The sequence below is a fragment of the Salminus brasiliensis genome, chromosome 9 (genome assembly GCF_030463535.1).
Source record: "Salminus brasiliensis chromosome 9, fSalBra1.hap2, whole genome shotgun sequence".
Taxonomy (NCBI): domain Eukaryota; kingdom Metazoa; phylum Chordata; class Actinopteri; order Characiformes; family Bryconidae; genus Salminus; species Salminus brasiliensis.
In genome coordinates, this window is record NC_132886.1 from 13,919,060 (window position 1) to 13,946,902 (window position 27,843).

General features: G+C 40.3%; 2 protein-coding genes and 1 long non-coding RNA gene across 3 annotated transcripts; 1 reads left to right on the plus strand and 2 right to left on the minus strand.

Annotated features, from left to right (window-relative positions):
- The first annotated feature begins 868 nt into the window (after window positions 1–868).
- LOC140562115 (uncharacterized) lies at window positions 869–4,685 on the plus strand. The gene is made up of 4 exons (XR_011980123.1): window positions 869–1,218; window positions 2,649–2,763; window positions 3,307–3,501; window positions 3,879–4,685. It is a non-coding gene; the product is annotated as an uncharacterized lncRNA (long non-coding RNA).
- A 3,901-nt stretch (window positions 4,686–8,586) lies between these two features.
- On the minus strand, window positions 8,587–17,575 carry LOC140562114 (fatty-acid amide hydrolase 2-B-like). Its single transcript, XM_072687519.1, has 11 exons — window positions 17,364–17,575; window positions 15,107–15,189; window positions 14,427–14,563; window positions 12,947–13,156; window positions 12,140–12,259; window positions 11,416–11,551; window positions 11,200–11,317; window positions 10,487–10,606; window positions 10,169–10,280; window positions 9,373–9,549; window positions 8,587–8,996 (listed from the first exon to the last, which is right to left on the minus strand). Exons 1-11 carry the CDS (start codon window positions 17,547–17,549, stop codon window positions 8,821–8,823), a joined length of 1,575 nt encoding a protein of 524 aa, XP_072543620.1. The 5' UTR covers window positions 17,550–17,575; the 3' UTR covers window positions 8,587–8,820.
- Window positions 17,576–19,411: 1,836 nt separating this feature from the next.
- Window positions 19,412–27,335, minus strand: LOC140562944 (fatty-acid amide hydrolase 2-B-like). The gene is made up of 11 exons (XM_072688812.1): window positions 27,111–27,335; window positions 25,494–25,576; window positions 24,786–24,922; window positions 23,752–23,961; window positions 22,692–22,811; window positions 22,165–22,300; window positions 21,947–22,064; window positions 21,071–21,190; window positions 20,753–20,864; window positions 20,203–20,391; window positions 19,412–19,796 (listed from the first exon to the last, which is right to left on the minus strand). The coding sequence occupies exons 1-11, from the start codon at window positions 27,294–27,296 to the stop codon at window positions 19,621–19,623; spliced, it is 1,587 nt and encodes a 528-aa protein (XP_072544913.1). The 5' UTR covers window positions 27,297–27,335; the 3' UTR covers window positions 19,412–19,620.
- Between the last annotated feature and the right edge of the window lie 508 nt (window positions 27,336–27,843).

Genomic DNA, 27,843 nt, shown 5'->3' on the forward strand with positions numbered 1-27,843 from the left:
ACTGAAACTGTGGAGCAGAGGCGCAAATGAATGAAAATTTTGTCTTTATTCCAAACATTATGGAGGAGAATGTAAGTGCCTCTAAAAGCAGGTCATTACTGGGGCAAGGCTGAAAGTAGCTGGATTGACTAATCAGACGGAGTTACTAAAAGCTGTTGTACATACAGTGTGTACATAGACTCTGAGCCTGTTAGAGCCCCAGTCTGACACACTTAAAGGTGTAAGGTGTTTAACTGTGTTTTTTAGTGTTTAGATTTATTTGGATTTGGTCTGTGTTACCAATGGCAGCGATCGTGTGCTCAGATTTCCCAAACAGCCACTTGATCAGCTCCTAAACCGGCCACACAGCTGGACCACCATCTGCCATCAGTTCTACAAAAGGCTGTGGTGGCTGTAAAACATATAAACATACAGAAGGCTATTTTACATACCACCTAGACAGGAGTGAGTACCGGTAGCGTGGTTATCACTTTGACCTCTTATTATTATGCTTCATTAAGTTAGGCCTATACCTATACTGGGTGTTAGGAGTTCTACTGTAACTTTCCTATAATTATGTTAAATGTTCTTCTCCTCGTCCAGAGCACTTAGACAGACCTTGCCTTCATCATCAGGCAGAGCCAAATATGTGTCCCAGATCTGGTAGGCGTATTTCAGCTGAGGGAAGCTAATCTCCTTCACTTTCACTCCCAGATCAGCCTCCAGCCGCTGAGCCACCTGCAAACATTGATGATGACAAATTTAAGAGAAACAGTTTTTATCAGCATGGCTGCCATGGGTCTGTTTAACCCATTCAACTGTGGCAGCAGAGATGGCAAGTAATGTATAAGTACTTCGTTACTGTACATAAGTAGGTTTTTAAAATATCTGTACTTTGCTCGAATATTTCTGTCATTTAATGCTTTTTACTTTAACTAAAAGAACTTTACTGTACTTTTTACTCGCTACAATTTCAGAACAAGCTTGTTCCTTAAACATGAAATGTAACTCATGTAAATGGAGGGACTGTGTGAAATAAATAGCTGTACTGTTAAAGGTTACGGCACCTACACTTCAGTAACATCTTGACTGTTTCGATGATGTGGTCACCTTTCTTTGTGCTTCAGCAAGCTGTTTGTCAACAGGTGAGGTCAGTGGGGACCCACCATCGTCTACTACTGTGAAGAAATGCAGCTTCTTCAGGTCCACCCCTGTGGACAGGGAAAGCCTGTGGACAAGGTACAGCAGATGACATGCAGGTGTTTTTACAGTTCTAACTGTTAACATGTGTCCATATGTTTGCATGTGTATACTTACTTTTCTGCTTCGGGTCCAGCCAGTATCTTCAGCATAGGCAGCAGGTCTTCAGCATAGCGGCACATTGGGCCTGTACTCAAATATTCAACATGCCATCCAGAGTTAGGGGGGTGGTGCCCATTGTTAGACACTTTTCCTGTAAAAATAACAAACAGTCACATACTTGCGTTATTACTTAAACATGCTACAGTGAAACTTGAATTTTGAACAATGTGTGCAATGTGAAGTGAAAAAGCTGAATATTTTTATTTACAGTGGCATCTGTCAAGGGCAGGCTGCATTAGCCAGTCAATTCTTAAAGGTTCAGTAGGCAAGCATTAGGATTTGAGCCATTTGGGCAGAACTGGGATTTGTGGGATTTGTTTGGTATGCAGTGGTAAGTCCCTACCAGTGTTCAATGAAGGGACAACTGGTAACTGTTGAGGCCCCACTTCACAACTTACAGGACCTTAAGGATCTATTGCAAATGTCTTGGTGCCAGACACCACAAAACGCCTTCAGAGGTCTTGCCTCGAATGTGCCTCAAATTGTCAGACCTGTCGTGGTGCTACAAGGGGAACTTACTCAATATTAGGCAGGTGGCAGTGTAGCATCTTAATTATTAGATTAGTAATTACTGTACATTACCACTACTATAGTTGTTGTTACCAGTTAAATAGTGAGTGTGTCTTGTGGAATGTCTGTCCTCATTAAAGCGTTTGCGCCAATCAGCCATGATAAGTTCTTATTTGGTAGAAGATGGGTATATCTAGTGCTTGTCATAAGATAATGTGTTCAATGTGTTTACTGGTACTGTAGATATACACACAGATTTCAGATGTACACACCTTATGCACAGTCCATCATTTAAAAGTATTCTTTACATGATACAGTTTAGATACTCCATAAACATACCTGTTGTTCCCTTGTGTCCGAATATACCGTTGAAGAAGCTGGGCATGCGGACGCTGCCCCCTATGTCTGAACCAATCCCTATGACTGCCCCTCCGCTGGCCAGAATACTGCCCTCTCCACCTGCAGAGCAAAATAGACATCTGAACATGAATATAGACAAAATATATAGTTGTGTTTAGAAGTCATCATGAACATGAACAGGCTATGAATTATTTATTTGAAATATTGTCTTTTTTTGTAACCACATGCACACCTCTGGAATTTATGGCCAAACAACTCCAGAAGATGTGTATTTTTGTCTATGTGGTCAGCTGCAAACTGACTTCTTCCTTTTATGGCAGATTCTCAGTCCATGTCAGTGTAAAACTCACTTAACTGTAGAGTGAAACTAGTGCTCCAGGCTTGTGTCTTGGTGATTAACACGTTGTTCCTGACCATCCAAACAAATTTCTCCTCAGCTAATGACGACATTTTGGGTCTTCTTCCAGACCATGGCAAAGCAGCTTCATCTTCCAATAACTTCCTTTGGACTGATGGTCTTGGAATCTGCTGTTCTTTGGAATGACTCTTTGTGTAAGTCTATGATCATCCTTGTCTGATCTGCGCTGAGCCTTTTGAACTTTCCCATTGTACTTTGTGCTAATCAGTACAATGAATGCTGTCAAACAAGCCTTTTTTTATGTGGGCACATAGAAGCTACCATGTATAGTCAATATTGGTCACTAACAGGGTGCTAAGAGGCCGTGGCAAGTTAAATGGCATCAATAAACCTTAGGTGCCCATGAGCATGTTGCCAGTTGTCCTTTCTAGGACCAGTTTTAATAGGATTGGAGATGCTCTGGCCCAATCATCCAGCCATCACAATTTAGCCCTCGCCAAAGTGTCTTAGATCCTTATGCTTGGCCATTTTTCCTGCCTCCAACACAACGTCAAGAACTGACAGTTCACTTGCTGCCTATTATATACACCTCTTGACAGATGCTACTGTAGATGAAGATAATTAGTTTTTTTTTACATCACCTTTCAATGTGTAATAATGTTATGGCTGATCAGTGTAAAGGCCCACCTAAGCTTTCTCCACATATCCTCTGTAAGTCTGTTGGTGATGCCATACAGGTTGTTGCTGGACTCCATCCACATGCAGAGCTCAGGGGTGTTGGTCACTCCTAAAGGAATGGCTCCAGCCCGTTTCAACAGAGCTATAGAGGGAGCATCTCCACTGGCCAGGAACTGAGCTTGAGAGACCAGCCCTGTAGAGCAGGGCATACCTGCAGGAGACAGTCCAGAAGAAAAAAAGTACAGTTACTAGAGGTGGGCAAGATCAAATGGGATTACATTTTCTGGACAATGATGACAATTATATGGGAAAAAAATATTTAATAATAAATCTTTAAATAAAACTCAGTTCCTTCATAACTTCATAACATATTATATATCATGGTTTATTTATTCAAACATAGCTGTGGTGCACACTCTAGTAGCTTCTCCATGTTTGCACACAGACAGGTTTTTCAGTGGCAATTCTCGCATAACGCTGCTTTAACTCTAGAACCATATTCTGTTAGAGCTCCTACAACTGCTAATGCATTGATATCCACCACAAATATGAACTTCAAAGAAATCATCAAACAGCACTGAGTGATTGTGATGCTGAATAAAGCCTTTTGTTTGTGGTCATTGTATTACAGTGTTTTTACCCTGTAAGAAAAAGGATTCTTTGACGTACAAAGGCACGCCCAGCAGAAGAAGTCGGTCTGCAAGTGCATCTTCACCCTCCCCCCCTCTTTTCCTCAAGTCAAGTCAAGTGGGTTTTATTGTCATTTCAACTACATACAGAGTACACAGTGAAACGAAACAACATTCCTCCAGGACCATGGTGCAACACAGACACAGTGCATACAAAACACAAGTGCAACACAAACAAGTGCGGACAGACAACACAACACAGTACAGACAGAGAATAATGAATAATTGGTGGTAGTGTGCAAATTCTACAGTGTGTAATAAATATTGAGTCCTATTGAGTCTATCAGCTGGTCCACATGAGCTGCTTCTGACAGAGCCGCAGAGAACCTGAGAGAGGCATGGACAAGCTACCTTATAGGAGATGTTATAAAAACAGTCATGATCAGGTAAAGACATAGATGTACAAGAAGTAGTAGCGTTATTTACCAAGAGCAATATAGACAACATATCCATGGCTGTGGCCTGAGAGCCATGCAGTAAACTTCATTTAAATGAATGTAAACGAGTCTCCCATGCAGATGTTACACTGAACTCAGTCTTTAAACAAATAGAGAAGCTAATACAAGACAGTCCAAGAACATGTGTTTGTGTTAGCTTGTATCCTTGTAGACCCTTATGAAAAAAGTCAATTAAGTAAATTACAGTAAAATATACCAGGGACAAAAACATATGTACCAGAACTTTGTACATACCATATTTTATAGTGTTAATTGTTGCCATTATATTAGATTAATCAAATAAACAGTAACTGTGTATTAAAGTGTGCATTAGTATGTTATTTGAGGATAATTTGTATTCAAGGAAATTTGTAATTTTACTTAAATATGTGGGAAGCATTACCTGTAAAAGTCCAGACTCACCTGTCCTTTACCACAGCATTAAGCTGTTGATTCACTTCTTGGATCCTGTTAATATAGGCCTGCACCACCTCTACACTGGTTACCTATGATCAGGACAAACGGGGGAGAACATGTGGAAACTGTCTATGCACTGTCAGCGTGAATGTAAGCTGGTGTTTTTCTAGCTTCTTCTAAGAAGAGGGTGTGGATGTGGACCAGTGGTTACACAACTATGCCCTCAACAAAAAGAAACATGGGTTTAATGGCGGCTCACTTAATCTAAACGTAACCCAAACACATAGTGGAACAGCAGTGTCTGTTTGAGCTTACAGCTGGTGGAATTTTGATCAAATCAAACTACTAAAGCTGCTGGTGTTCCCAGAACAATGGACTGGCAGAGTCCAGACCTTAACATTGTTGAATGACTTGGATTTTGAGTAGAAGAAACTGTCCCTGTGGAACTGTGGAAACATGGGGAAATCATCCTACAAACTTCAGCAGAAAAATCTAAAGTGAGAGTCTTTATTTGTGTGACTTGGTGCAAATTGGTAAATTGGTAAGGTATGGTTATGAAAGGATGCACATGGTTGGCTGATGACTGACTGATTAGATGAGGATTGATGAACATAATGGGGAACAAGCGTTCCACATGTATATAGTTGCAATCAAACTAATATACAACTAAGATAACTAGTGTTTTCTCCAAACACAACACAAAATTCCACTTTGAATGACTACTGCACTCTTTACTTTTTATTCAACCCCCTTGAATACAATCCCACATAAGAGAACACATTAGCAAATCAAGTGTCAAATCAGAGGCTTCATTAGTTGCATCAGGTGTGTTAAAACACATCAAATACCTGGATTGACTAGGGGGGGTTTGTTAACTGTGATGTATGAATGCATAAAAATCTGGTCCATGGAGTTGTCCAAACTTTATCATAATCTTGCACAAACATGTAAACGAATACAGAAAGAGAACAAAGGCATTGAGTAGTCCTAGAGATTCAGCTGGAAGCACAGTTTGGTTTTTTAAAGTTTCAAAAAAGGAACCCAGGCTATGCTACCTGAATGTGGTAGAAAGAGGAAGCTTTTATCAACTGCCACCAGATTCCTGAGGAGGCAGGTGGTCAAAAACCCTTGAGTGACTGCAGAAAGACGTGCAGGGAGATTTGGTGGCAGCAGGCACTGAGGTTTCAGTTTGCACAGTAAGGAGCATACTAAACGCTGAAGGTCTCCATGCCAGTACACCTCCACTTACCCAAAAGCACAAGACAAGTCGACTCCACACAAATCAAATCCATCTAAATAAGCCACAGAAGTTTTTCAGTCTGTTCTGTGGAGCGATCAAATAAAACTGGAACTTTTCAGGCCTATGGATCAGCAATGTGTCTGGAGGTGGAAGAATGAAGCATGCACTGAAAAAAAAACACCCTGCCTACAATGGAGCATGTTGGTGGCATGGTGGGGCTTTTTCGCTTTCTCTGAGACTGGAAACTTGCAGTATGAGGAGGGCCAGATGGATTCAATCAAGTATCAGGAAATCCTTGAAGAAAATGACAATCATCCCAAGCATACCTCAATGTCCACCAAGGCTTGGATTCAGAAGAGGTCCTGGAAGATTCTGGAGTGGTCTGACTTGAGCTCCATGGAACATCTTTGGTGGGATTTAAAGAAAATAGCACACAAACCCAAGAATATTCATGGACTGGAAGCTATTATTAGCTATTATTATTATTATTATTATTATTATTATTATTATTCCTAGCCAGAAGTCGGGGTCGGGCTATACATCACATTTGCAGTAAAAGGGTGCTCTACTAAGTCCTAAAGGTGCTTGTTAATAAAGGGGTTGAATAATTCTGAGACTGCAGTCATCATTAAAAGTTGCATTTAGAGATACATTTGGAGAAAGCACGTATTTATTACATTAGCTGTGTTGAGATATGTAAATTGCTCTTATTTGATTGGTTTATTGTGAAGTAATAAGGAAGGAAGTTTGTACATTTTGCTAATAAACTGAATTTGTAATTGGGTTGAATAATTTAGACTGCAACTCTATATATCTATGATAAATATGTAATATACACACAGCATGTTATAAGTCATAGATAGACAATAGTATTGTCAGTAGAATAGGACTCTCTGGAGTAGATAAACAGGTGTGTGCCAGGTATGTGCTACAGGGGTATAAAGCCCCGAGCACTGAGCTGTGTTCTCAGGAAATATGTCTCTCCATCCAATTCTTCTGGGATGAGTTGGGGGAGTTGGAGATGAGATAGGGTGGTGATCATCCAACATTTTGACCTCACTAACAATCAAATACTCACAGTGAGCAGGGGGTTTCTGATGGGAGGGAGTTTGGTGGCTTTGGTCGCCACCGGACGCGAAAAAACCGCCGAAACAGATCGAAGAAGAATCCTGAGACTGTTCGAAAGAGACACTTTTGGCCCACCAGTGTCAATGATAAGACCAGGAGGGGTTAAACATGGGTCCCATCTGGGTTGTACACTGCACACAGGGATTAGATGGGACCCATGTAAGATTAAGGTGGGCTGTAATGATGGGGCTCATTTGGGAAGCCTAACTGGGTCCCAGTAAAATGCATGAACAAACACACTCAGAGCCCGTGCCTACCTGGAACCTACTCAGCCCACATACCACCCATGAGAGCCCCACATGAGCATGTTGCCTGCGTATAGATTATACTGTACACATCTATTATCCTCTACCCAGTAGTTTGAAGTCCACCTACTTATGGGCTTTATGACACAAGCATAACCAACCCAATAACATATTGTAGCATGGTCCATGTGTGACCATGTGAGAGAAAAGGGACCTGTAGTGCTGCCTGATGACTCTAGGAGGCAACATAATCTTAATTACCTGGTGCTATGTGGGATTGGACTGCTGGTGTGTAAATTAGAACGCTTCAGTGAAACAAATTCCATTTTGCTGGTAGCTGCTTTCAGATGGTCTAAGATGGTCAGGGTGGTTGAAAAGCTGGCCGTCCAAGTGAAAACATACATTGTGCTGGTAAACTGGTTAGCAGGTCATTTATCTATTCATTTATTGGTTGATTGATGTGTTGGTTAACCAGTTTAGCTTTTGACCAGCATAGCATATATTATCATTTAAGTATGATGAACCAAGCTGATCATACTATTCTGACCAGCTAAACCATCAAACTCAAAGAACAGCATACCCTACGCTGGTCAAGAGCTAAGCAGGTCAATCTTTTCTATTTTTTTTTTTTTTTGGCAGGGATATGGGATGTTGGGTTCTGTAGTTGCACTTTTTTCTTGCTTTCACAAAAACACAGTTTCAGTCATAATGTGAATTTACACAAAGATGTATTCCAGTTTGCCAGTTTAACTAATTTTACATGCCAATTTATTCTCATTTATTTTCCCGTAAACAGCCTAGGGTCTTATTACAAACCTTCTGCAGTCAGGGACATGAAAACACTCCTGTCAGCCATAACATTAAAACCACCTGCCTACTGAAGGTGTTGATTGAAACTACCCCCTTACACTCTTATTGTTCATTTACATTATTTTTTTCTAATGTATTAATGATTTTGTTATATTATATATATATATGAACTACATTGGAGTGGTGCAAAATAACCCAATTTTGGAAGGAGTATTTTGGGATCTGTAAATCTGGATTTTGTTTCTAATACATTTTAATATCTTTTATGTTTTAAACTTTTACTCATGCTCATCTTTTTAATACATATTTTGAAATATTGACAGTCATTCCTCAGGACGATTGAAATTGTTATCTTAGTCATGCTGTGGTAAATTACTCAACAACTGTTTGAGAGGAACGTTAGGTCAAAGTCAATTTTACTGTTTTTCTTTTTTCCAGTAAAAACAATAACCAACATCACTGTTCACAATCTATTTGCCCTGTTTACGGTTAGCATTAAAAAAATACAAACACCTTTGCACTGAAGCTAAACAGCCCTTCATTACACTTCATCTGAGTGCAACAATTCTCCTTTAAACTTCCTTTAACAGAAGATCAGCTGAATAGTTCAGGCAGCTGCTGGGTCTCTCCAGCCGCCAAAGGCTTTCTGCAGGTAAAGAGCCATTGCTAGGGTCAGACGGTCCTGCAGCTTCCCTGCCACCACCTGAACACCCAGTGGCAACCCCTCCTTGCTCAGGCCCAGAGGACACTGGGTAACTGGCAGGCCAAGGATATTGAAGATCCCTGTAAAGGAAACATTTTAAGAAACCTTACTAGTTTAAGATTCATTGGATACAAATATGAACACAATCCAGGCTTAAAAAAAAAGAAAAAATATTGAATTTTAAAATATTAAATAATAATTTAATAAAAAATAGTTGTTCATGGGTCATCAAGAAATCTCAAAAGTCAAAAGTATGTGGTTGCAAGTGATGGTGGCACAAGAGGTATGAACGTAGAGCAATGTGACCCATATGGTGCTACGGCACATGTGCTGTGCAGTGTCCGCATCCGCAGTGCATATGAACCAGATCATTCCCTGGTAAATGTCAGTGTCCTAAATGGACTGTTTGAGTTTTGTGGCATTAATCATTTGTGTGTAGGCCAAGTGTGGTGTCACCTGTGTATCCGATGTTGTATAGTGTGAGTAATGCATGGTGGTGTTTTAGGGCCAGGAGGGGATGAGAGGGGAACAGTAACACTCCATCAGACCCCAGCACCTCCTCAATGCTGTGCTGCAGTTCCTCCTTCTGCTGGAGGATAAACTGTGATGGTGTGGCGCTTTGTATGCTCCACACTGAAGAGGTACAAATGGAAACATGTGATTATCTTTACAGCTAAAAAGGCAGCTTTTTACATCTATAAACAAGTGACAAAAGACAAACACTGAATAAAAAAGTGGAGAAAGATGACAGATGTACTGTATGATACAGTTAAGCAATTAATATAAAAAAGAAAAAATAAGAATAAAAAGACTGAAGGGCAAGGCTAAAAGTAGCTGGATTGACTAATCAGAAGGAGTTACTAAAAGCTGTTGTACATACAGTGTGTACATAGACTCTGAGCCTGTTAGAGCCCCAGTCTGACACACTTAAAGGTAAAGGTGCACGTATTTGTCACTGTACAGTGTACGGCGAAATGTGTCCTCTGCATTTAACCCATCTGGTAGTGAACACACACTCACACACACCCCCAGAGCGGTGGGCAGCCAACTCCAGCGCCCGGAGAGCAGAGATGGTAAGGGGCCTTGCTCAAGGGCCCAACAGTGGCAGCTTGCCGAGCCCGGGAATCGAACCCACAACCCTGTTATCGAAATCTCGATGCTCTAACTGCTGAGCCACCACTGCAGCCAACACTGTGAGGTGTTTAACTGTGTTTTTTAGTGTTTAGATTTATTTGGATTTGGTCTGTGTTACCAATGGCAGCGATCGTGTGCTCAGATTTCCCAAACAGCCACTTGATCAGCTCCCAAACCGGCCACACAGCTGGGCCTCCATCTGCCATCAGTTCTACAAAAGGCTGTGGTGGCTGTAAAACATATAAACACACAGAGGGCTATTTTACATACCACCTAGACAGGAGTGAGTACCGGTAGGGTGGTTATCACTTTGACCTCTTATTATTTTGCTTCATTAAGTTAGGCCTATACCTATACTGGGTGTTAGGAGCTCTACTGTAACTTTTCTATAATTATGTTAAATGTTCTTTTCCTCGTCTGGAGCACTTAGACAGACCTTGCCTTCATCATCAGGCAGAGCCATATACGTGTCCCAGATCTGGTAGGCATATTTCAGCTGAGGGAAGCTAATCTCCTTCACTTTCACTCCCAGATCAGCCTCCAGCCGCTGAGCCACCTGCAAACATTGATGATGACAAATTAATGAGAAATACAGTTTTTATCACCATGGCTGCCATGGGTCTGTTTAACCCATTCAACTGTAGGAGTCTATATGTAGGGCCATGCTTCAATTCTCCACTCTCATACTGATTGATATAGCATAGTTGATAATACCGTAGTGGGGAAATCAAAGTATTTGATTTTAAATAGACTTAGGTATCAAAAGTACTCTGGTTTGCTTTGATTTTTATACACTGTTACTTGCGCTGGGTTAGAGAATCTGCCACATGTAGTAAATGTAAATGTCATAACTATACACAGTATTTTACATAGAAGTTATAGGTGTTACTAAATACTTTATAGCATTTACTGTCCCTGTGTTTGAGAGATTACATGAAACATCTAAATCTAAACGTCAAAAAATGGCAAAAACGTCAAAATACTGATCGCATTCTTCGCTTGTATCATCCACTCTTTGGACTCTTTGGAGTGACTGCATTCTTAAAATATGGTGGTGCACAGAGGAAATTACAATTACAAAATGATGTCACTGTTCAAATATTTATGGGATATGCATATGCATATGTATTTCAAGATATGCAGATTCACCTTTCTTTGTGCTTCAACAAGCTGTTTGTCAACAGGTGAGGTCAGTGGGGACCCACCATCGTCTACTACTGTGAAGAAACGCAGCTTCTTCAGGTCCACTTCTGTGGACAGGGAAAGCCTGTGGACAAGATACAGCAGATGACATGCAGGTGGTTTTACAGTTATTTTAACTGTAAACATACATATGTGTCCATATGTGTACATGTGTATACTTACTTTTCTGCATTGGGTCCAGCCAGTATCTTAAGCATAGGCAGCAAGTCTTCAGCATAGCGGCACATTGGGCCCGAACTCAAATATTCATCTTGCCGTCCAGAGTTAGGGGGGTGCTGCCCATCGTTAGACACTATTCCTGCAAAGAAAGTAGTATAGGGGTTTAATATCACACACTTTTTATTATAAAAAATGGCAATAATAAAAAACCTAGGACCAGATTCTGCTTTCCATCCAAATAAACAAAATGATAAGCTCAAAATATTAAAACATATTTAAGTTATGTGTCTCTTTGCCTTTGCTCTTAAAAGGGCATTCTTACACTGAGATTATCAATATCGCACTAACATATCAATTCATAGAATTAAAAAAAAGTGGACATTGGATGTTGAACCACTATCATTACAGCATCCTAATTAGTATATTACTAATTATTGTACAATACTACTACTATACTTGATGTGCATCTCATTAATAGTTAATTAATGGAATGTCTGTATTGTGGAATATTTAATGCTTTTGAGCCAATCAGTCTTGAGGAGGTAGAGTTGGTCTAAATAGATCTATTTGGTAGAAGGTGAATATTTCTAGTACTTGTCATGAGTACTTGTCCAAAGATGTCCCTTGTTCTATAAATGTGGGTAACACAACCCCATGCACAATCATCAATTATCATCAATCCTTATATCTTTTCATGAAACAGTTAAGATGTATTCAGGTAATGAACCTGTTGTTCCCTTGTGTCCGAATATGCCGTTGAAGAAGCTGGGCATACGGATGCTGCCCCCTATGTCCGAACCAATCCCTATCACTGCTCCTCCACTGGCCAGAAGACTGCCCTCTCCACCTGCAAAGCAAAATAGACATCTGAACATAAATATATATATATATATATATATATATAGACAAAACACAATTATTTATGTTTTCTGGGACAGAATGAATGACAGCATACATCTCTGGTTAGTTTTTGAATTGTTCCTGACCATCCAAACCAGTTACCTCTCAGCCCCGGGGTAACCGCTTATGGGTCTTGTTTGCTAAAGTACTACTGTTTGAACTGATGACCTTGGAATCTCCAGTTGTTTAAAAGGGCTCCAAGAGACATTCCTGACTTCTATGATCATCCTTCTTAGAATGGCACTATTCTTGCACGTTCCCATAATACTGTGTGTTGGTCAGTTCAATGCAGACAGAGCACAGAGAAGCTTTTGTCTGTAGTCAATCACAATCACTGACAGGAGGTTAAGACCATAGCCAGTTAAGGCATTTGGAACTTTCTGAACGTGGGTGTAAGTACAAGTTTTTTTAGGAGTATGTTGTACACTCATTCTGCACCAGAAAGCCCAGTAAGTAGTTTTCATTGTTGTTCAAAGTTTAATTCCAAGTCTTTTTTCAGACATTATTTTTTTTTCTTAAGGCACTGACTCCTTTTAAATAATTAAAACTTTCAGAAAAAAAAGACATCCACCCACAGATGTAACCATTATTCTATAATGATGGTTATACAGTATATATGCTGTAAGTGGCCTACCTGAGCTTCCTCCACACATCCTCTGTAAGTCATAAGGGTTGTTGGTGATGCCATACAGGTTGTTGCTAGACTCCATCCACATGCAGAGCTCGGGGGTATTGGTCACTCCTAAAGGAATGGCTCCAGCCCGTTTCAACAAAGCTACAGTGGGGGCGTCTCCACTGGCCAGGAACTGAGCTCGAGAGACCAGCCCTGTAGAGCAGGGCATACCTGCAGGAGACAGTCCAGAAGAAAAAAGCAAGTACAGTTACCAGGGGTACACAATACTAGAGGTAGTATAATTTGAGTTCTTTACTAACTTTAAAGAACTCAAATTATGGCATCCATGCTGGAGAACAGCTCCCACCCCATGCATGAGACTCTGGCAGCACTGGGCAGCTCCTTTAGCGACAGGCTGCTTCACCCCAAGTGTGTGAAGGAGCGGTATCGCAGGTCCTTCCTTCCTGCTGCCGTCAGACTACACAACCAGCACTGCTCCCAGCGGACCACATACACACACACTTAACCACATACACACACACTTAACTACACACACATGTTCATGTTCAGGGTATACTATGTGCAATATCCCAACCCCATGTGCAATTAAGAGTCTTTTACTGTAAATAATATTGTTTATTGCTTTTTTAATTCTTATCTATATTGTGTGTATATAGTGTAAATTATTTATTTATCTAAATTTTTGTAACTGAGTGTCCTGCTATCCCTTTCTGCTGTTACACTGTGAATTTCCCCACTGCGGGACTAATAAAGGACTATCTTATCTTATCTTATCTTAATTATACATTCCTTCTTAATTCAACTGTGTGTTCAAAATCATATAGCTTTATGGCAATGAGGTCCTTTGGAAGTCAAGTCTCAAGCCATGAATACCAAGTCAAAGTCAATTCAAGTCTTTTATCAGTCAAGCAAATCTCAAGTTATTGAATTTGTGTCTGACTTGAGTTCAGTCATGTGACTTGAGTCCCCTCTCTCTGGTGAAAACCTTTTAAAGGTTTAAAGAAGTCAAGGGTCTTTACTAATCTGAAGGTTCTTCTTACTTATTAGAACCAAAACTTTCTTATGTGGCATTGCTCTTTAGAATGCCTTGTAGCACCTTTATTTTTAAGACATCTCTTAAAAATAAAGGTGCTACAAGGCATTCTAAAGAGCAATGCCACATAAGAAAGTTTTGACATCAGCCATCTATTGATATAGATGTTTTTCATGGACTGGACATGATTTTTCACAGAGCCAGATGAGAAAAAGCCTGTTCTAGATTTTCCTTCTTACTCTAAAACTAAAGTTGGTCCATGATACAGTGCTACAGAACTGTATTCTCTTAGATCTTCTACATCAAAGTGATAGACACACTAAACAACTGCTAATGCATTGATATCTACCACAAATACGAACTTCAAAGAAATCATCAAACAGCACTGAGTGATTGTGATGCTGAATAAAGCTTTTGTTTGTGGTCATTGTATTACAGTGTTTTTACCCTGTAAGAAAAAGGATTCTTTGACGGATAAAGGCACGCCCAGCAGAGGACGTCGATCTGCAAGTGCATCTTCACCCCCCGTCTCCTCATCTATCAGTTGGTCCGCATGAGCTGCTTCTGACAGAGCCGCAGAGAACCTGAAAGAGGCATGGACAAGCTACCTTATAGGAGATGTTATAAAAACAGTCATGATCAGGTAAAGACATAGATGTACAAGAAGTAGTAGGGTTATTTACCAAGAGCAATATAGACAACATATCCATGGCTGTGGCTTGAGAGCCATGCAGTGAACTTCATTTAAATCAATGTAAACGAGGCTCCCATGCAAATGTTACACTGAACTCAGTCTTTAAACAAATAGAGAAGCTAATACAAGACAGTCCAAGAACATGTGTTTGTGTTAGCTTGTATCCTTGTAGACCCTTATGGAAAAGTCTGGATACCCCTGTTAAAGTAAATTACAATAAAATATACTAGGGACGAAAACCTATGTACCAGAACTTTGTACATACCATATTTTATAGTGTTAATTGTTGCCATTATATTAGATTAATCAAATAAACAGTAACTGTGTATTAAAGTGTGCATTAGTATGTTATTTGAGGATAGTTTGTATTCAAGGAAATTTGTAATTTTACTTGAATATGTGGGAAGCATTACCTGTAAAAGTCCAGACTCACCTGTCCTTAACCACAGCATTGATCAGTGGATTCACTTCTTGGATCCTGTCAATATAGGCCTGCACCACCTCTACACTGGTTACCTATGATCAGGACAAACGGGGGAGAACATGTGGAAACTGTGTATGCATTGTCAGCGTGAATGTAAGCTGGTGTTTTTCTAGCTTCTTCTAAGAAGAGGGTGTGGACGTGGACCAGTGGTTACACAACTATGCCCTCAACAAAAAGAAACATGGGTTTAATGGCGGCTCACTTAATCTAAACGTAACCCAAACACATAGTTGAACAGCAGTGTCTGTTTGAGCTTACAGCTGGTGGAATTTTGATCAAATCAAACTACTAAAGCTGCTGGTGTTCCCAGAACAATGGACTGGCAGAGTCCAGACCTTAACATTGTTGAATGACTTGGATTTTGAGTAGAAGAAACTGGAACTGTGGAACTGTGGAAACATGGGAAAATCATCCTACAAACTTCAGCAGAAAAATCTAAAGTGAGAGTCTTTATTTGTGTGACTTGGTGCACAACAGAAAACTGGTAAGGTATGGTCATGAAAGGATGCACATGGTTGGCTGATGACTGACTGATTAGATGAGGATTGATGAACATAATGGGGAACAAGCGTTCCACGTGTATATAGTTGCAATCAAACTAATATACAACTAAGATAACTAGTGTTTTCTCCAAACACAACACAAAATTCCACTTTGAATGACTACTGCACTCTTTACTTTTTATTCAACCCCCTTGAATACAATCCCACATAAGAGAACACATTAGCAAATCAAGTGTCAAATCAGAGGCTTCATTAGTTGCATCAGGTGTGTTAAAACACATCAAATACCTGGATTGACTAGGGGGGGTTTGTTAACTGTGATGTATGAATGCATAAAAATCTGGTCCATGGAGTTGTCCAAACTTTAAAACTAAAAACATAATCTTGCACAAACATGTAAACGAATACAGAAAGAGAACAAAGGCATTGAGTAGTCCTAGAGATTCAGCTGGAAGCACAGTTTGGATTTTCAAAGTTTCAAAAAAAGGAACCCAGGCTTTGCTACCTGAATGTGGTAGAAAGAGGAAGCTTTTATCTTCTTGAGGAGGCAGGTGGTCAAAAACCCTTGAGTGACTGCAAAAAGACCTGCTTGTTTTTTTGGTGATTTGGTGGCAGCAGGCACTGAGGTTTCAGTTTGCACAGTAAGGAGCATACTAAACGCTGAAGGTCTCCATGCCAGTACATCTCCACTTACCCAAAAGCACAAGACAAGTCGACTCCACACAAATCAAATCCATCTAAATAAGCCACAGAAGTTTTGAAATTCTGTTCTGTGGAGCGATCAAATAAAACTCGAACGTTTCAGGCCTATGGATCAGCGGTATGTCTGGAGGAGGAAGAATGAGGCATGCATTGAAAAAAAACACCTTGCCATCATCCCAAGCAAAGCCCAACAGAGCTTGGATTCAGAAGAGGTCCTGGAAGATTCTGGAGTGGTCCGATTTGAACTCCATGGAACATCTTTGGTGGGATTTAAAGAAAGCAGCAAACAAACCCAAGAATATTCATGGACTGGAAGCTATTGCCCATTAAGAATGGGCTAATATTCCTGAGGAAAACTGCCAGAAGTTGGGGTCTAGTTATGCATCACGTTTGCAACAAAAAGGTGCTCTATTAAGTCCTAAAAGAGCTTGTTAATAAAGGGGTTGAATAATTCTGAGACTGCAGTCGTCATTAGCACGACATTGCATTTAGAGATACATTTGGAGAAAGCACTTGTAGAGATATTTAAATTGCTGTTGTTTGATTGGTTTATTGCGAAGTAATAAGGAGGGAAGTTTGTACATTTTGCTAATAAACTCAATTTGTAATTGGTTTGAATAATTTAGAATGCAACTGTATATATCTATGATACACACAGAACGTTATAGGTCATACATACATCCAACATTTTGACCTCACTAACAATCAAATCCTCACAGCAATGCTCCAAAATCTGCAGTAGAGACAGTTACTTCAAAAAAAGCAAACTTTTTTTAAAACCCTTGATTTTGAAAGAAAGAAAGAATGAATGAGCAGGTGTCCCAATACTTTTCTTGTCCATATAGTGTAGCATTTGTAGTATTACAATGTCGGTAATAGTGATCACCTGTTCTGATATTATTTCCCCAGAAACTAAGCTGCTAAAAGGAACGCACTGCACTGTCCTTGTCCTCGGTCGTTCTAGGATGTAGGGTGTAATGAGGGTGAGTATGTGTCCAAACCTCTCTCCGGCGGATTTTCTCGGCCAGCTGCACTGCAGGCACAGTGAGCAGGGGGTTTCTGATGGGAGGAAGTTTGGTGGCTTTGGCCGGCACTGGACGCAAAAACAGCCGAAACAGAAGGAGGAAGAATCCTGAGACAGCTCGATAGAGACACTTTTGGAGAGTCTGCCACACCGTTAACCCCATCCTGCAGCGCTGTGATGCGATGAGGAAGAGCCAGTATTGCAAAAGTGACGGGGAGACTTTGTACGCAGTCATATAGTGCCACAAACTTTGCCCTGCCCTCCCCCTCAGGTTGCACCAGGACATAATCTATAAGACATAACAAATATGGCTATATAGATATAGGTATATGATTATTTAAGCATAAGCTGTCAGTCTGCTCAGTCTGCTGTAACACTTGTTTTAGACCTTTAGACAAAGTGCATTACAGGACATTTGACCCAACAGGTACCCAGCTAACATGTTCACGTGGGACGTGTATGGGTAGCCCAAGTGGGAAGCAAAATGTTTTGTCTTTGGGTTCCATGTTCTCCCCATCAGGGTCAATGATGAGACCAGGAAGGGTTAAACATGGGTCCCATCTGGGTTGTACACTGCACACAGGGATTAGATGGGACCCATGTAAGATTAAGGTGGGCTGTAATGATGGGGCTCATTTGGGAAGCCTAACTGGGTCCCAGTAAAATGCATGAACAAACACACTCAGAGCCCGTGCCTACCTGGAACCTACTCAGCCCACATACCACCCATGAGAGCCCCACATGAGCATGTTGCCTGCGTATAGATTATACTGTACACATCTATTATCCTCTACCCAGTAGTTTGAAGTCCACCTACTTATGGGCTTTATGACACAAGCATAACCAACCCAATAACATATTGTAGCATGGTCCATGTGTGACCATGTGAGAGAAAAGGGACCTGTAGTGCTGCCTGATGACTCTAGGAGGCAACATAATCTTAATTACCTGGTGCTATGTGGGATTGGACTGCTGGTGTGTAAATTAGAACGCTTCAGTGAAACAAATTCCATTTTGCTGGTAGCTGCTTTCAGATGGTCTAAGATGGTCAGGGTGGTTGAAAAGCTGGCCGTCCAAGTAAAAACATACATTGTGCTGGTAAACTGGTTAGCAGGTCATTTATCTATTCATTTATTGGTTGATTGATGTGTTGGTTAACCAGTTTAGCTTTTGACCAGCATAGCATATATTATCATTTAAGTATGATGAACCAAGCAGATCATACTATTCTGACCAGCTAAACCATCAAACTCAAAGAACAGCATACCCTACGCTGGTCAAGAGCTAAGCAGGTCAATCTTTTCTATTGTTTTGTTTTTTTGGCAGGGATGTGGGATGTTGGGTTCTGTAGTTGCACTTTTTTCTTGCTTTCACAAAAACACAGTTTTCCCGTAAACAGCCTAGGGTCTTATTACAAACCTTCTGCAGTCAGGGACATGAAAACACTCCTGTCAGCCATAACATTAAAACCACCTGCCTACTGAAGGTGTTGATTAAAACTATCCCCTTACACTCTTATTGTTCCTTTACATTATTTTTTTCTAATGTATTAATGATTTTGTTATATATATATATATATATATATATATATATATATATATATATATATATAATACTCAATATGTAATCTCTTTAGCTCTGTCACAATGATTGTTCAGGCCTTGGAGAGGTGTTTGGTGTTGTGTATCTTTTTAAGAGAAGGATGTTCTAATGAAGGCCGTTGTCAAGATGCTTTTGCTGCCTTGAGCAGAACTGAGGGTTGAAGATGAAGTGAACTACAGGACAAACAAAGTGAGTATGAACTACATTGGAGTGGTGCAAACCCAATAACCCAATTTTGGAAGGAGAATTTTGAGTATTTTGGGATCTGTAAAGCTGGATTTTGTTTCTAATACATTTTAATATCTTTTACTCATGCTCATCTTTTTAATACATATTTTGAAATATTGACAGTCATTCCTCAGGACGGTTGAAATTGTTATCTTAGTCATGCTGTGGTAAATTACTCAACAACTGAGAGGAACGTTAGGTCAAAGTCAATTTTACTGTTTTTCTTTTTTCCAGTACAAAACAATAACCAACATCACTGTTCACAATCTCTTTGCCCTGTTTACGGTTAGCATTAAAAAAATACAAACACCTTTGCACTGAAGCTAAACAGCCCTTCATTACACTTCATCTGAGTGCAACAATTCTCCTTTAAACTTCCTTTAACAAAAGATCAGCTGAATAGTTCAGGCAGCTCCTGGGTCTCTCCAGCCGCCAAAGGCTTTCTGCAGGTAAAGAGCCATTGCTAGGGTCAGACGGTCTTGCAGCTTCCCTGCCACCACCTGAATACCCAGTGGCAACCCCTCTTTGCTCAGGCCCAGAGGACACTGGGTAACTGGCAGGCCGAGGATATTGAAGATCCCTGTAAATGAAACATTTTAAGAAACCTTACTAGTTTAAGATTCATTGGATACAAATATGAACACAATCCAGGCTTTTAAAAAAATAATGAAAAAATATTCAAAATATTGAATTTTAAAATATTAAATAATAATTTAATAAAAAATAGTTGTTCATGTGTCATCAAGAAATCTCAAAAGTCAAAAGTATGTGGTCGCAAGTGATGGTGGCACAAGAGGTATGAACGTAGAGCAATGTGACCCATACAGTGCTACGGCACATGTGCTGTGCAGTGTCCGCATCCGGAGTGCATATGAACCAGTCTTTACTGAGCCCCAGGTCATTCTCTGGTAAATGGCAGTGTCCTAAATGGACTGTCTGAGTTTTGTGGCATTAATCATTTGTGTGTAGGCCAAGTGTGGTGTCACCTGTGTATCCGACGTTGTATAGTGTGAGTAATGCATGGTGGTGTTTTAGGGCCAGGAGGGGATGAGAGGGGAACAGTAACACTCCATTAGACCCTAGCACCTCCTCAATGCTGTGCTGCAGTGCCTCCTTCTGCTGGAGGATAAACTGTGATGGTGTTGCGCTTTGTATGCTCCACACTATAGCCAAACCTGAAGAGGTACAAATGGAAACATGTGATTATCTTTACAGCTAAAAAGGCAGCTTTTTACATCTATAAACAAGTGACAAAAGACAAACACTGAATAAAAAAGTGGAGAAAGATGACAGATGTACTGTATGATACAGTTAAGCAATTAATATAAAAAAGAAAAAATAAGAATAAAAAGACTGAAGGGCAAGGCTAAAAGTAGCTGGATTGACTAATCAGAAGGAGTTACTAAAAGCTGTTGTACATACAGTGTGTACATAGACTCTGAGCCTGTTAGAGCCCCAGTCTGACACACTTAAAGGTGTAAGGTGTTTAACTGTGTTTTTTAGTGTTTAGATTTATTTGGATTTGGTCTGTGTTACCAATGGCAGCGATCGTGTGCTCAGATTTCCCAAACAGCCACTTGATCAGCTCCCAAACCGGCCACACAGCTGGACCTCCATCTGCCATCAGTTCTACAAAAGGCTGTGGTGGCTGTAAAACATATAAACACACAGAAGGCTATTTTACATACCACCTAGACAGGAGTGAGTACCGGTAGCGTGGTTATCACTTTGACCTCTTATTATTATGCTTCATTAAGTTAGGCCTATACCTATACTGTGTGTTAGGAGCTCTACTGTAACTTTCCTATAATTATGTTAAATGTTCTTTTCCTCGTCTGGAGCACTTAGACAGACCTTGCCTTCATCATCAGGCAGAGCCAAATACGTGTCCCAGATCTGGTAGGCGTATTTCAGCTGAGGGAAGCTAATCTCCTTCACTTTCACTCCCAGATCAGCCTCCAGCCGCTGAGCCACCTGCAAACATTGATGATGACAAATTAATGAGAAATACAGTTTTTATCACCATGGCTGCCATGGATGTGTTTAACCCACAACTGTAGGAGTCTATATGTAGGGCCATGCTTCAATTCTCCACTCTCATAGTGATTGATATAGCATAGTTGATAACACTGTAGTGGGCAAATCCTTACTCAATCTTTACTCAAGGAAATTGAGCATTGGTCCTCTATTTATGATTTTACATGAGTACAAGTACAAAGTAATTGATTTTAAATAGACTTAGGTATCAAAAGTACTCTGGTTTGCTTTGATTTTTATATACTGTTACTTGCGCTGGGTTAGAAAATCTGCCACATGCAGTAAATGTAAATGTCATAATTACACACAGTATTTTACATATAAGTTATAGGTGTTACTAAATACTTTATAGCATTTACTGTCCATGTTTGAGAGATTACATGAAACATCTAAATCCAACGTCAATAAATGGCAAAAACATCAAAATACTGATCGCATTCTTCGCTTGTATCATCCACCCTTTGGACCACATATTGAGAATTTCTCAGAACAGCTACTAAATGAAAATTCAAAACATTTATTTTCTCAGTAACTTCCTTCATTTGCCATGAAATAGTGATTGCTTTTGAGTTAATGAAAATGGAGTGACTGCATTCTTAAAATATGGTGGTGCACAGAGGAAATTACAATTACAATTAATTATGTCACTGTCCAAATATTTTTGGGAATGTATTTCAAGATATGCAGATTCACCTTTCTTTGTGCTTCAACAAGCTGTTTGTCAACAGGTGAGGTCAGTGGGGACCCACCATCGTCTACTACTGTGAAGAAACGCAGCTTCTTCAGGTCCACTTCTGTGGACAGGGAAAGCCTGTGGACAAGATACAGCAGATGACATGCAGGTGCTTTTACAGTTCTTCTAACTGTAAACAAACATATGTGTGTCCATATGTGTACATGTGTATACTTACTTTTCTGCATTGGGTCCAGCCAGTATCTTAAGCATAGGCAGCAGGTCTTCAGCATAGCGGCACATTGGGCCCGTACTCAAATATTCATCTTGCCGTCCAGAGTTAGGGGGGTGCTGCCCATCGTTAGACACTATTCCTGCAAAGAACGTAGTATAGGGGTTTAATATCACACACTTATTATTATAAAAAAATGGCAATAATACAAACCTAGGACCAGTTTCTGCTTTCCATCCAAATAAACAAAATGATAAGCTCAAAATATTAAAACATATTTAAGTTATGTGTCTCTTTGCCTTTGCTCTTAAATGGGCGTTCTTACACTCATTAATGCTTTTGAGCCGTGAGGAGGTAGAGTTGGTCTAAATAGATCTATTTGCTAGAAGGTAAATATTTATAGCACTTGTCATGAGATGGTGAGTCCAAAGATGTCACTGGTTCTATAAATATGGGTCACACAACCCCATGCACAATCATCAATGATATCCAATCTTTTCATGATACAGTTAAGATGTATTCAGGTAATGAACCTGTTGTTCCCTTGTGTCCGAATATGCCGTTGAAGAAGCTGGGCATACGGATGCTGCCCCCTATGTCCGAACCAATCCCTATCACTGCTCCTCCACTGGCCAGAATACTGCCCTCTCCACCTGCAAAGCAAAATAGACATCTGATACATAAATATATATATATATATATATATATATATATAGACAAAACACAATTATTTGTTTTCTGGGACAGAATGAATGACAACATACATCTCTGGTTAGTTTTTGGATTGTTCCTGACCATCCAAACCAGTTACCTCTCAGGCTTATGGCTGACGGCTTATGGGTCTTGTTTGCTAAAGTATTACTGTTTGAACTGATGACCTTGGAATCTCCAGTTGTTTAAAAGGGCTCCAAGAGACATTCCTGACTTCTATGATCATCCTTCTTAGAATGGCACTATTCTTGCATGTTCCCATAATACTGTGTGTTGGTCAGTTCAATGCAGACAGAGCACAGAGAAGCTTTTGTCTGTAGTCAATCACAATCACTGACAGGAGGTTAAGACCATAGCCAGTTAAGGCATTTGGAACTTTCTGTAAGTGGGTGTAAGTACAAGTTTTTTTAGGAGTATGTTGTACACTCATTCTGCACCAGAAAGCCCAGTAATGCCTAAGATCATTGAAAACCCTATAATTACATTCATGTCCATTATGTAGTAATAGTGTATGCATAGTGTATGCAAACTTCTGAACAAATGTATATATTAATATAAATAAGAAGCTATCAAGCTTTCACTGTATTATTATCAGTAGTGTCGTCTTAAAGCCCTACATGGGGTTTCCTATATTAGCTGCCGCAGAGATCAGAACTGTGTAATACAATGACCAAAATACAATTTCCAACATTTTCCTTGCACATGTTTTAGTTTTTGTCCAAAGTTTAATTCCAAGTCTATTTTTAGACATTTTTTTTTCTTAAGGCACTGACTCATTTAATAAAGAATTAAAACTGTTAAAATTTCAGAGATGTCCACCCACAGATGTAACCATTATTCTATAATGATGGTTATATAGTATCTATGCTGTAAGTGGCCTACCTGAGCTTCCTCCACACATCCTCTGTAAGTCATAAGGGTTGTTGGTGATGCCATACAGGTTGTTGCTAGACTCCATCCACATGCAGAGCTCGGGGGTATTGGTCACTCCTAAAGGAATGGCTCCAGCCCGTTTCAACAAAGCTACAGTGGGGGCGTCTCCACTGGCCAGGAACTGAGCTCGAGAGACCAGCCCTGTAGAGCAGGGCATACCTGCAGGAGACAGTCCAGAAGAAAAAAGCAAGTACAGTTACCAGGGGTACACAATACTAGAGGTAGTATAATTTGAGTTCTTTACTAACTTTATACATATAAAGAACTCAAATTATACATTCCTTCTTAATTCAACTGTGTGTACAAAATCATATAGCTTTATGGCAATGAGGTCCTTTGGAAGTCAAGTCTCAAGCCATGAATATCAAGTCAAAGTCAATTCAAGTCTTTTATCAGTGTTAGTCGAGCAAATCTCAAGTTATTGAATTTGTGTCTGACTTGAGTTCAGTCATGTGACTTGAGTCCCTTCTCTCTGGTGAAAACCTTTTAAAGGTTTAAAGAAGTCAAGGTTCTTTACTAATCTGAAGGTTCTTCTTACTTATTAGAACCAAAACTTTCTTATGTGGCATTGCTCTTTAGAATGCCTTGTAGCACCTTTATTTTTAAGACATCTCTTAAAAATAAAGGTGCTACAAGGCATTCTAAAGAGCAATGCCACATAAGAAAGTTTTGACATCAGCCATCTATTGATATAGATGTTTTTCATGGACTAGACATGATTTTTCACAGAGCCAGATGAGAAGAAGCCTGTTCTAGATTTTCCTTCTTACTCTAAAACTAAAGTTTGTCTATGATACAGTGCTACAGAACTGTATTCTCTTAGATCTTCTACATCAAAGTGATAGACACACTAAACATCAAACTGCTAATGCATTGATATCTACCACAAATACGAACTTCAAAGAAATCTTCAAACAGCACTGAGTGATTGTGATGCTGAATAAAGCCTTTTGTTTGTGGTCATTGTATTACAGTGTTTTTACCCTGTAAGAAAAAGGATTCTTTGACGGATAAAGGCACGCCCAGCAGAGGAAGTCGGTCTGCAAGTGCATCTTCACCCCCTGTCTCCTCATCTATCAGCTGGTCCGCATGAGCTGCTTCTGACAGAGCCGCAGAGAACCTGAGAGAGGCATGGACAAGCTACCTTATAGAAGATGTTATAAAAACAGTCATGATCAGGTAAAGACATAGATGTATAAGAAGTAGTAGGGTTATTTACCAAGAGCAATATAGACAACATATCCATGGCTGTGGCCTGAGAGCCATGCAATGAACTTCATTTAAATGAATGTAAACGAGTGTCCCTTGCAAATGTTACACTGAACTCAGTCTTTAAACAAATAGAGAGGCTAATACAAGACAGTCCAAGAACATGTGTTTCTTTAGAACAATTCTTTAGGGCAGTCGAATCCTTGTAGATCCTTAGGAAAAAGTTTGGACGCCCCTGTTAAAATGGTGTTTTTTCATTTTTTAGGTGGTCAACCTTAATTAAATGCAGTAAAATTGGATGCAAAATACAAAATATACCAGAACCTTTATGCTCTTGTTTATTACATTTAGCAAATAAACAGTAATTGTGCATTAAAGTGTGCATATGTAGAGATTCTTCACTTATTTGTATGTGTCATTTCACAGACAGAGACAGGCACAACTTGGTGAGGGGAGCATTGACTATAAAGGCCAAGACTCACCTGTCCTTAACCACAGCATTGATCAGTGGATTCACTTCTTGGATCCTGTCAATATAGGCCTGCACCACCTCTACACTGGTTACCTATGATCAGGACAAACGGGGGAGAACATGTGGAAACTGTCTATGCACTGTCAGCGTGAATGTAAGCTGGTATTTTTCTAGCTTCTTCTAAGAAGAGGGTGTGGACGTGGACCAGTGGTTACACAACTATGCCCTCAACAAAAAGAAACATGGGTTGGATGGCGGCTCACTTGATCTTGCTCTGTGTGTACCAGAGACAAGTCAGGACCACCTTCCAACTGTTGCATTTCTTATCAAAACACACGATTAATACAGTTTCCAAGCAAAGGAAAGAAAAGGCAATCAAAAAATTGGTAACTGAATGCATTCAGCTACTTTAAGTTGCAACCATTGACACAGATGTGCAAATGCACACATACAGCTTGTCTTGTCCCTGTACAGAAGTATTCCCAATAAAATAGAACTCTCTGGAGCAGATAACATTTGGCCTCATGCCTAATGCCAGGTGAGGGCTAAAGGGGTTATAACGCCACCCTGCATTTAGCTGTGGTACAGTGTTATTACCAAAAAGCGATAATTTTAGGAACCAAAGCAATTAATCTGGACCATGTTACTGAATGGGGTTGCTGAGTGCTGAGCTACATAGTGCTTAATGGCATGGGTTTTAATGGCCAAGACGCTGCATGCAAGCTTTATATCACCAAGCCCAATGGCAAGCGGCGAATGGTGTGTTGTATAGCACGCCGTCATTGAACTCTGGAGCAGTGGAAACATGCTCTGTGGAGAGACGAATTAAGCTTCTTTATCTGGCACTCTGATAAATGAGCCTGAGTTAGATGAATGCCAGGAGAATGTCACCTGCCTCACTGCATTGTGCCAACTGTAAAGTTCGATGGAGGAAGGATAATGCTATGGGATTGTTTTTTTAGGGGTAGTAGTTGAATGCTTTCCTTTTAGGAAAGGCCTATTTCCGTTCCAGCATGACTGTACCACAGTGCACCAAGCAAGGTCCATAAAGAAATGGTTGCTTGAGATGGAAGAACTTGACTGGCTAGCACAGAGCCCTGACCCTCTCGTCTGACCTCACAAACGCTCTTCTGGATAAATGGGCAAAACATGCCAGAGACACCTTCCAAAATCATGTAGAAAGCATTGCCAGAAAAGTGGAAGCTGTTATAGCCGGAAAAGGGGGGGGGGGGGGGGGGGTAACTCCATAGTAATGCCTATGGATTTTAGAATGTGATGTCATAAAAGCTCCTGTAGGTGCGTATATGTGTAAATAAATTACACTACTCACTAAAAGTGAGGCATAGTTAGCTGTTGGGAAATTCTGGTAAGCAGTGAGTAGTGTATAGCATATATCATTACTATTAGTATGACTGTTAGTAATAATGATCTTCTGTAACTGCTGTAGGCGTATCTCCACAGGAACAGTAAAAACTACACTTCCCACAAGTCACCTGTTTGATATTCTCCTATTACATTATTTCTCAGCTCTCCAGAAACTAAGCTGCTAACAGGAACGCACTGCACTGTCCTTGTCCTCGGTCGTTCTAGGATGTAGGGTGTAATGAGGGTGAGTATGTGTCCAAACCTCTCTCCGGCGGATTTTCTCTGCCAGCTGCACTGCAGGCACAGTGAGCAGGGGGTTTCTGATGGGAGGGAGTTTGGTGGCTTTGGCCGGCACTTGACGCAAAAACAGCCGAAACAGAAGGAGGAAGAATCCTGAGACAGCTCGAAAGAGACACTTTTGGAGATTTTCCCACAGCGTTAACCCCATCCTGCAGCGCTGTGGTGTGATGAGGAAGAGACAGTATTGCAAAAGTATCAGTCCCAGCATGCACCGGGTGGGGGTGTTTTATTTGACGGGGAAACTTTGTAGTCATACAGTGCTGTAAACTTTGCCCTGCCCTCAGGTTGCTCCAGGATATAATCTATAAAGACATAAAAAGATAGGTATGTTACTAATTATTAACGTGCTTGTAATAAGCCTATACTCACGACTGACCTGTCATCTCCGCTGTAACAGTGTATTACAGGACATCTCACCCTATCTCACCCTTTCTGTATTCACTAGTTCGAAGGCCACCTAATGCATAAGCAGCTCGATAACGCATTGTACTGTGCTCCATATGCTAGGAAGAGTGCTGCAGTGCTGGGGGATACCTCTAGGAGGCAGCATAGTCTCAATTACCTGGTGCTATGTGGGACTGGACCTTCACTGAAAGCTTCAGTGAAACAGTGTCCCATCTGAAAAATCCAGCTCGAGACCAGGGTCTCAGATGGTCAGGGTGGTTGAAAAATTGATCATCGAGGTGAAACATACA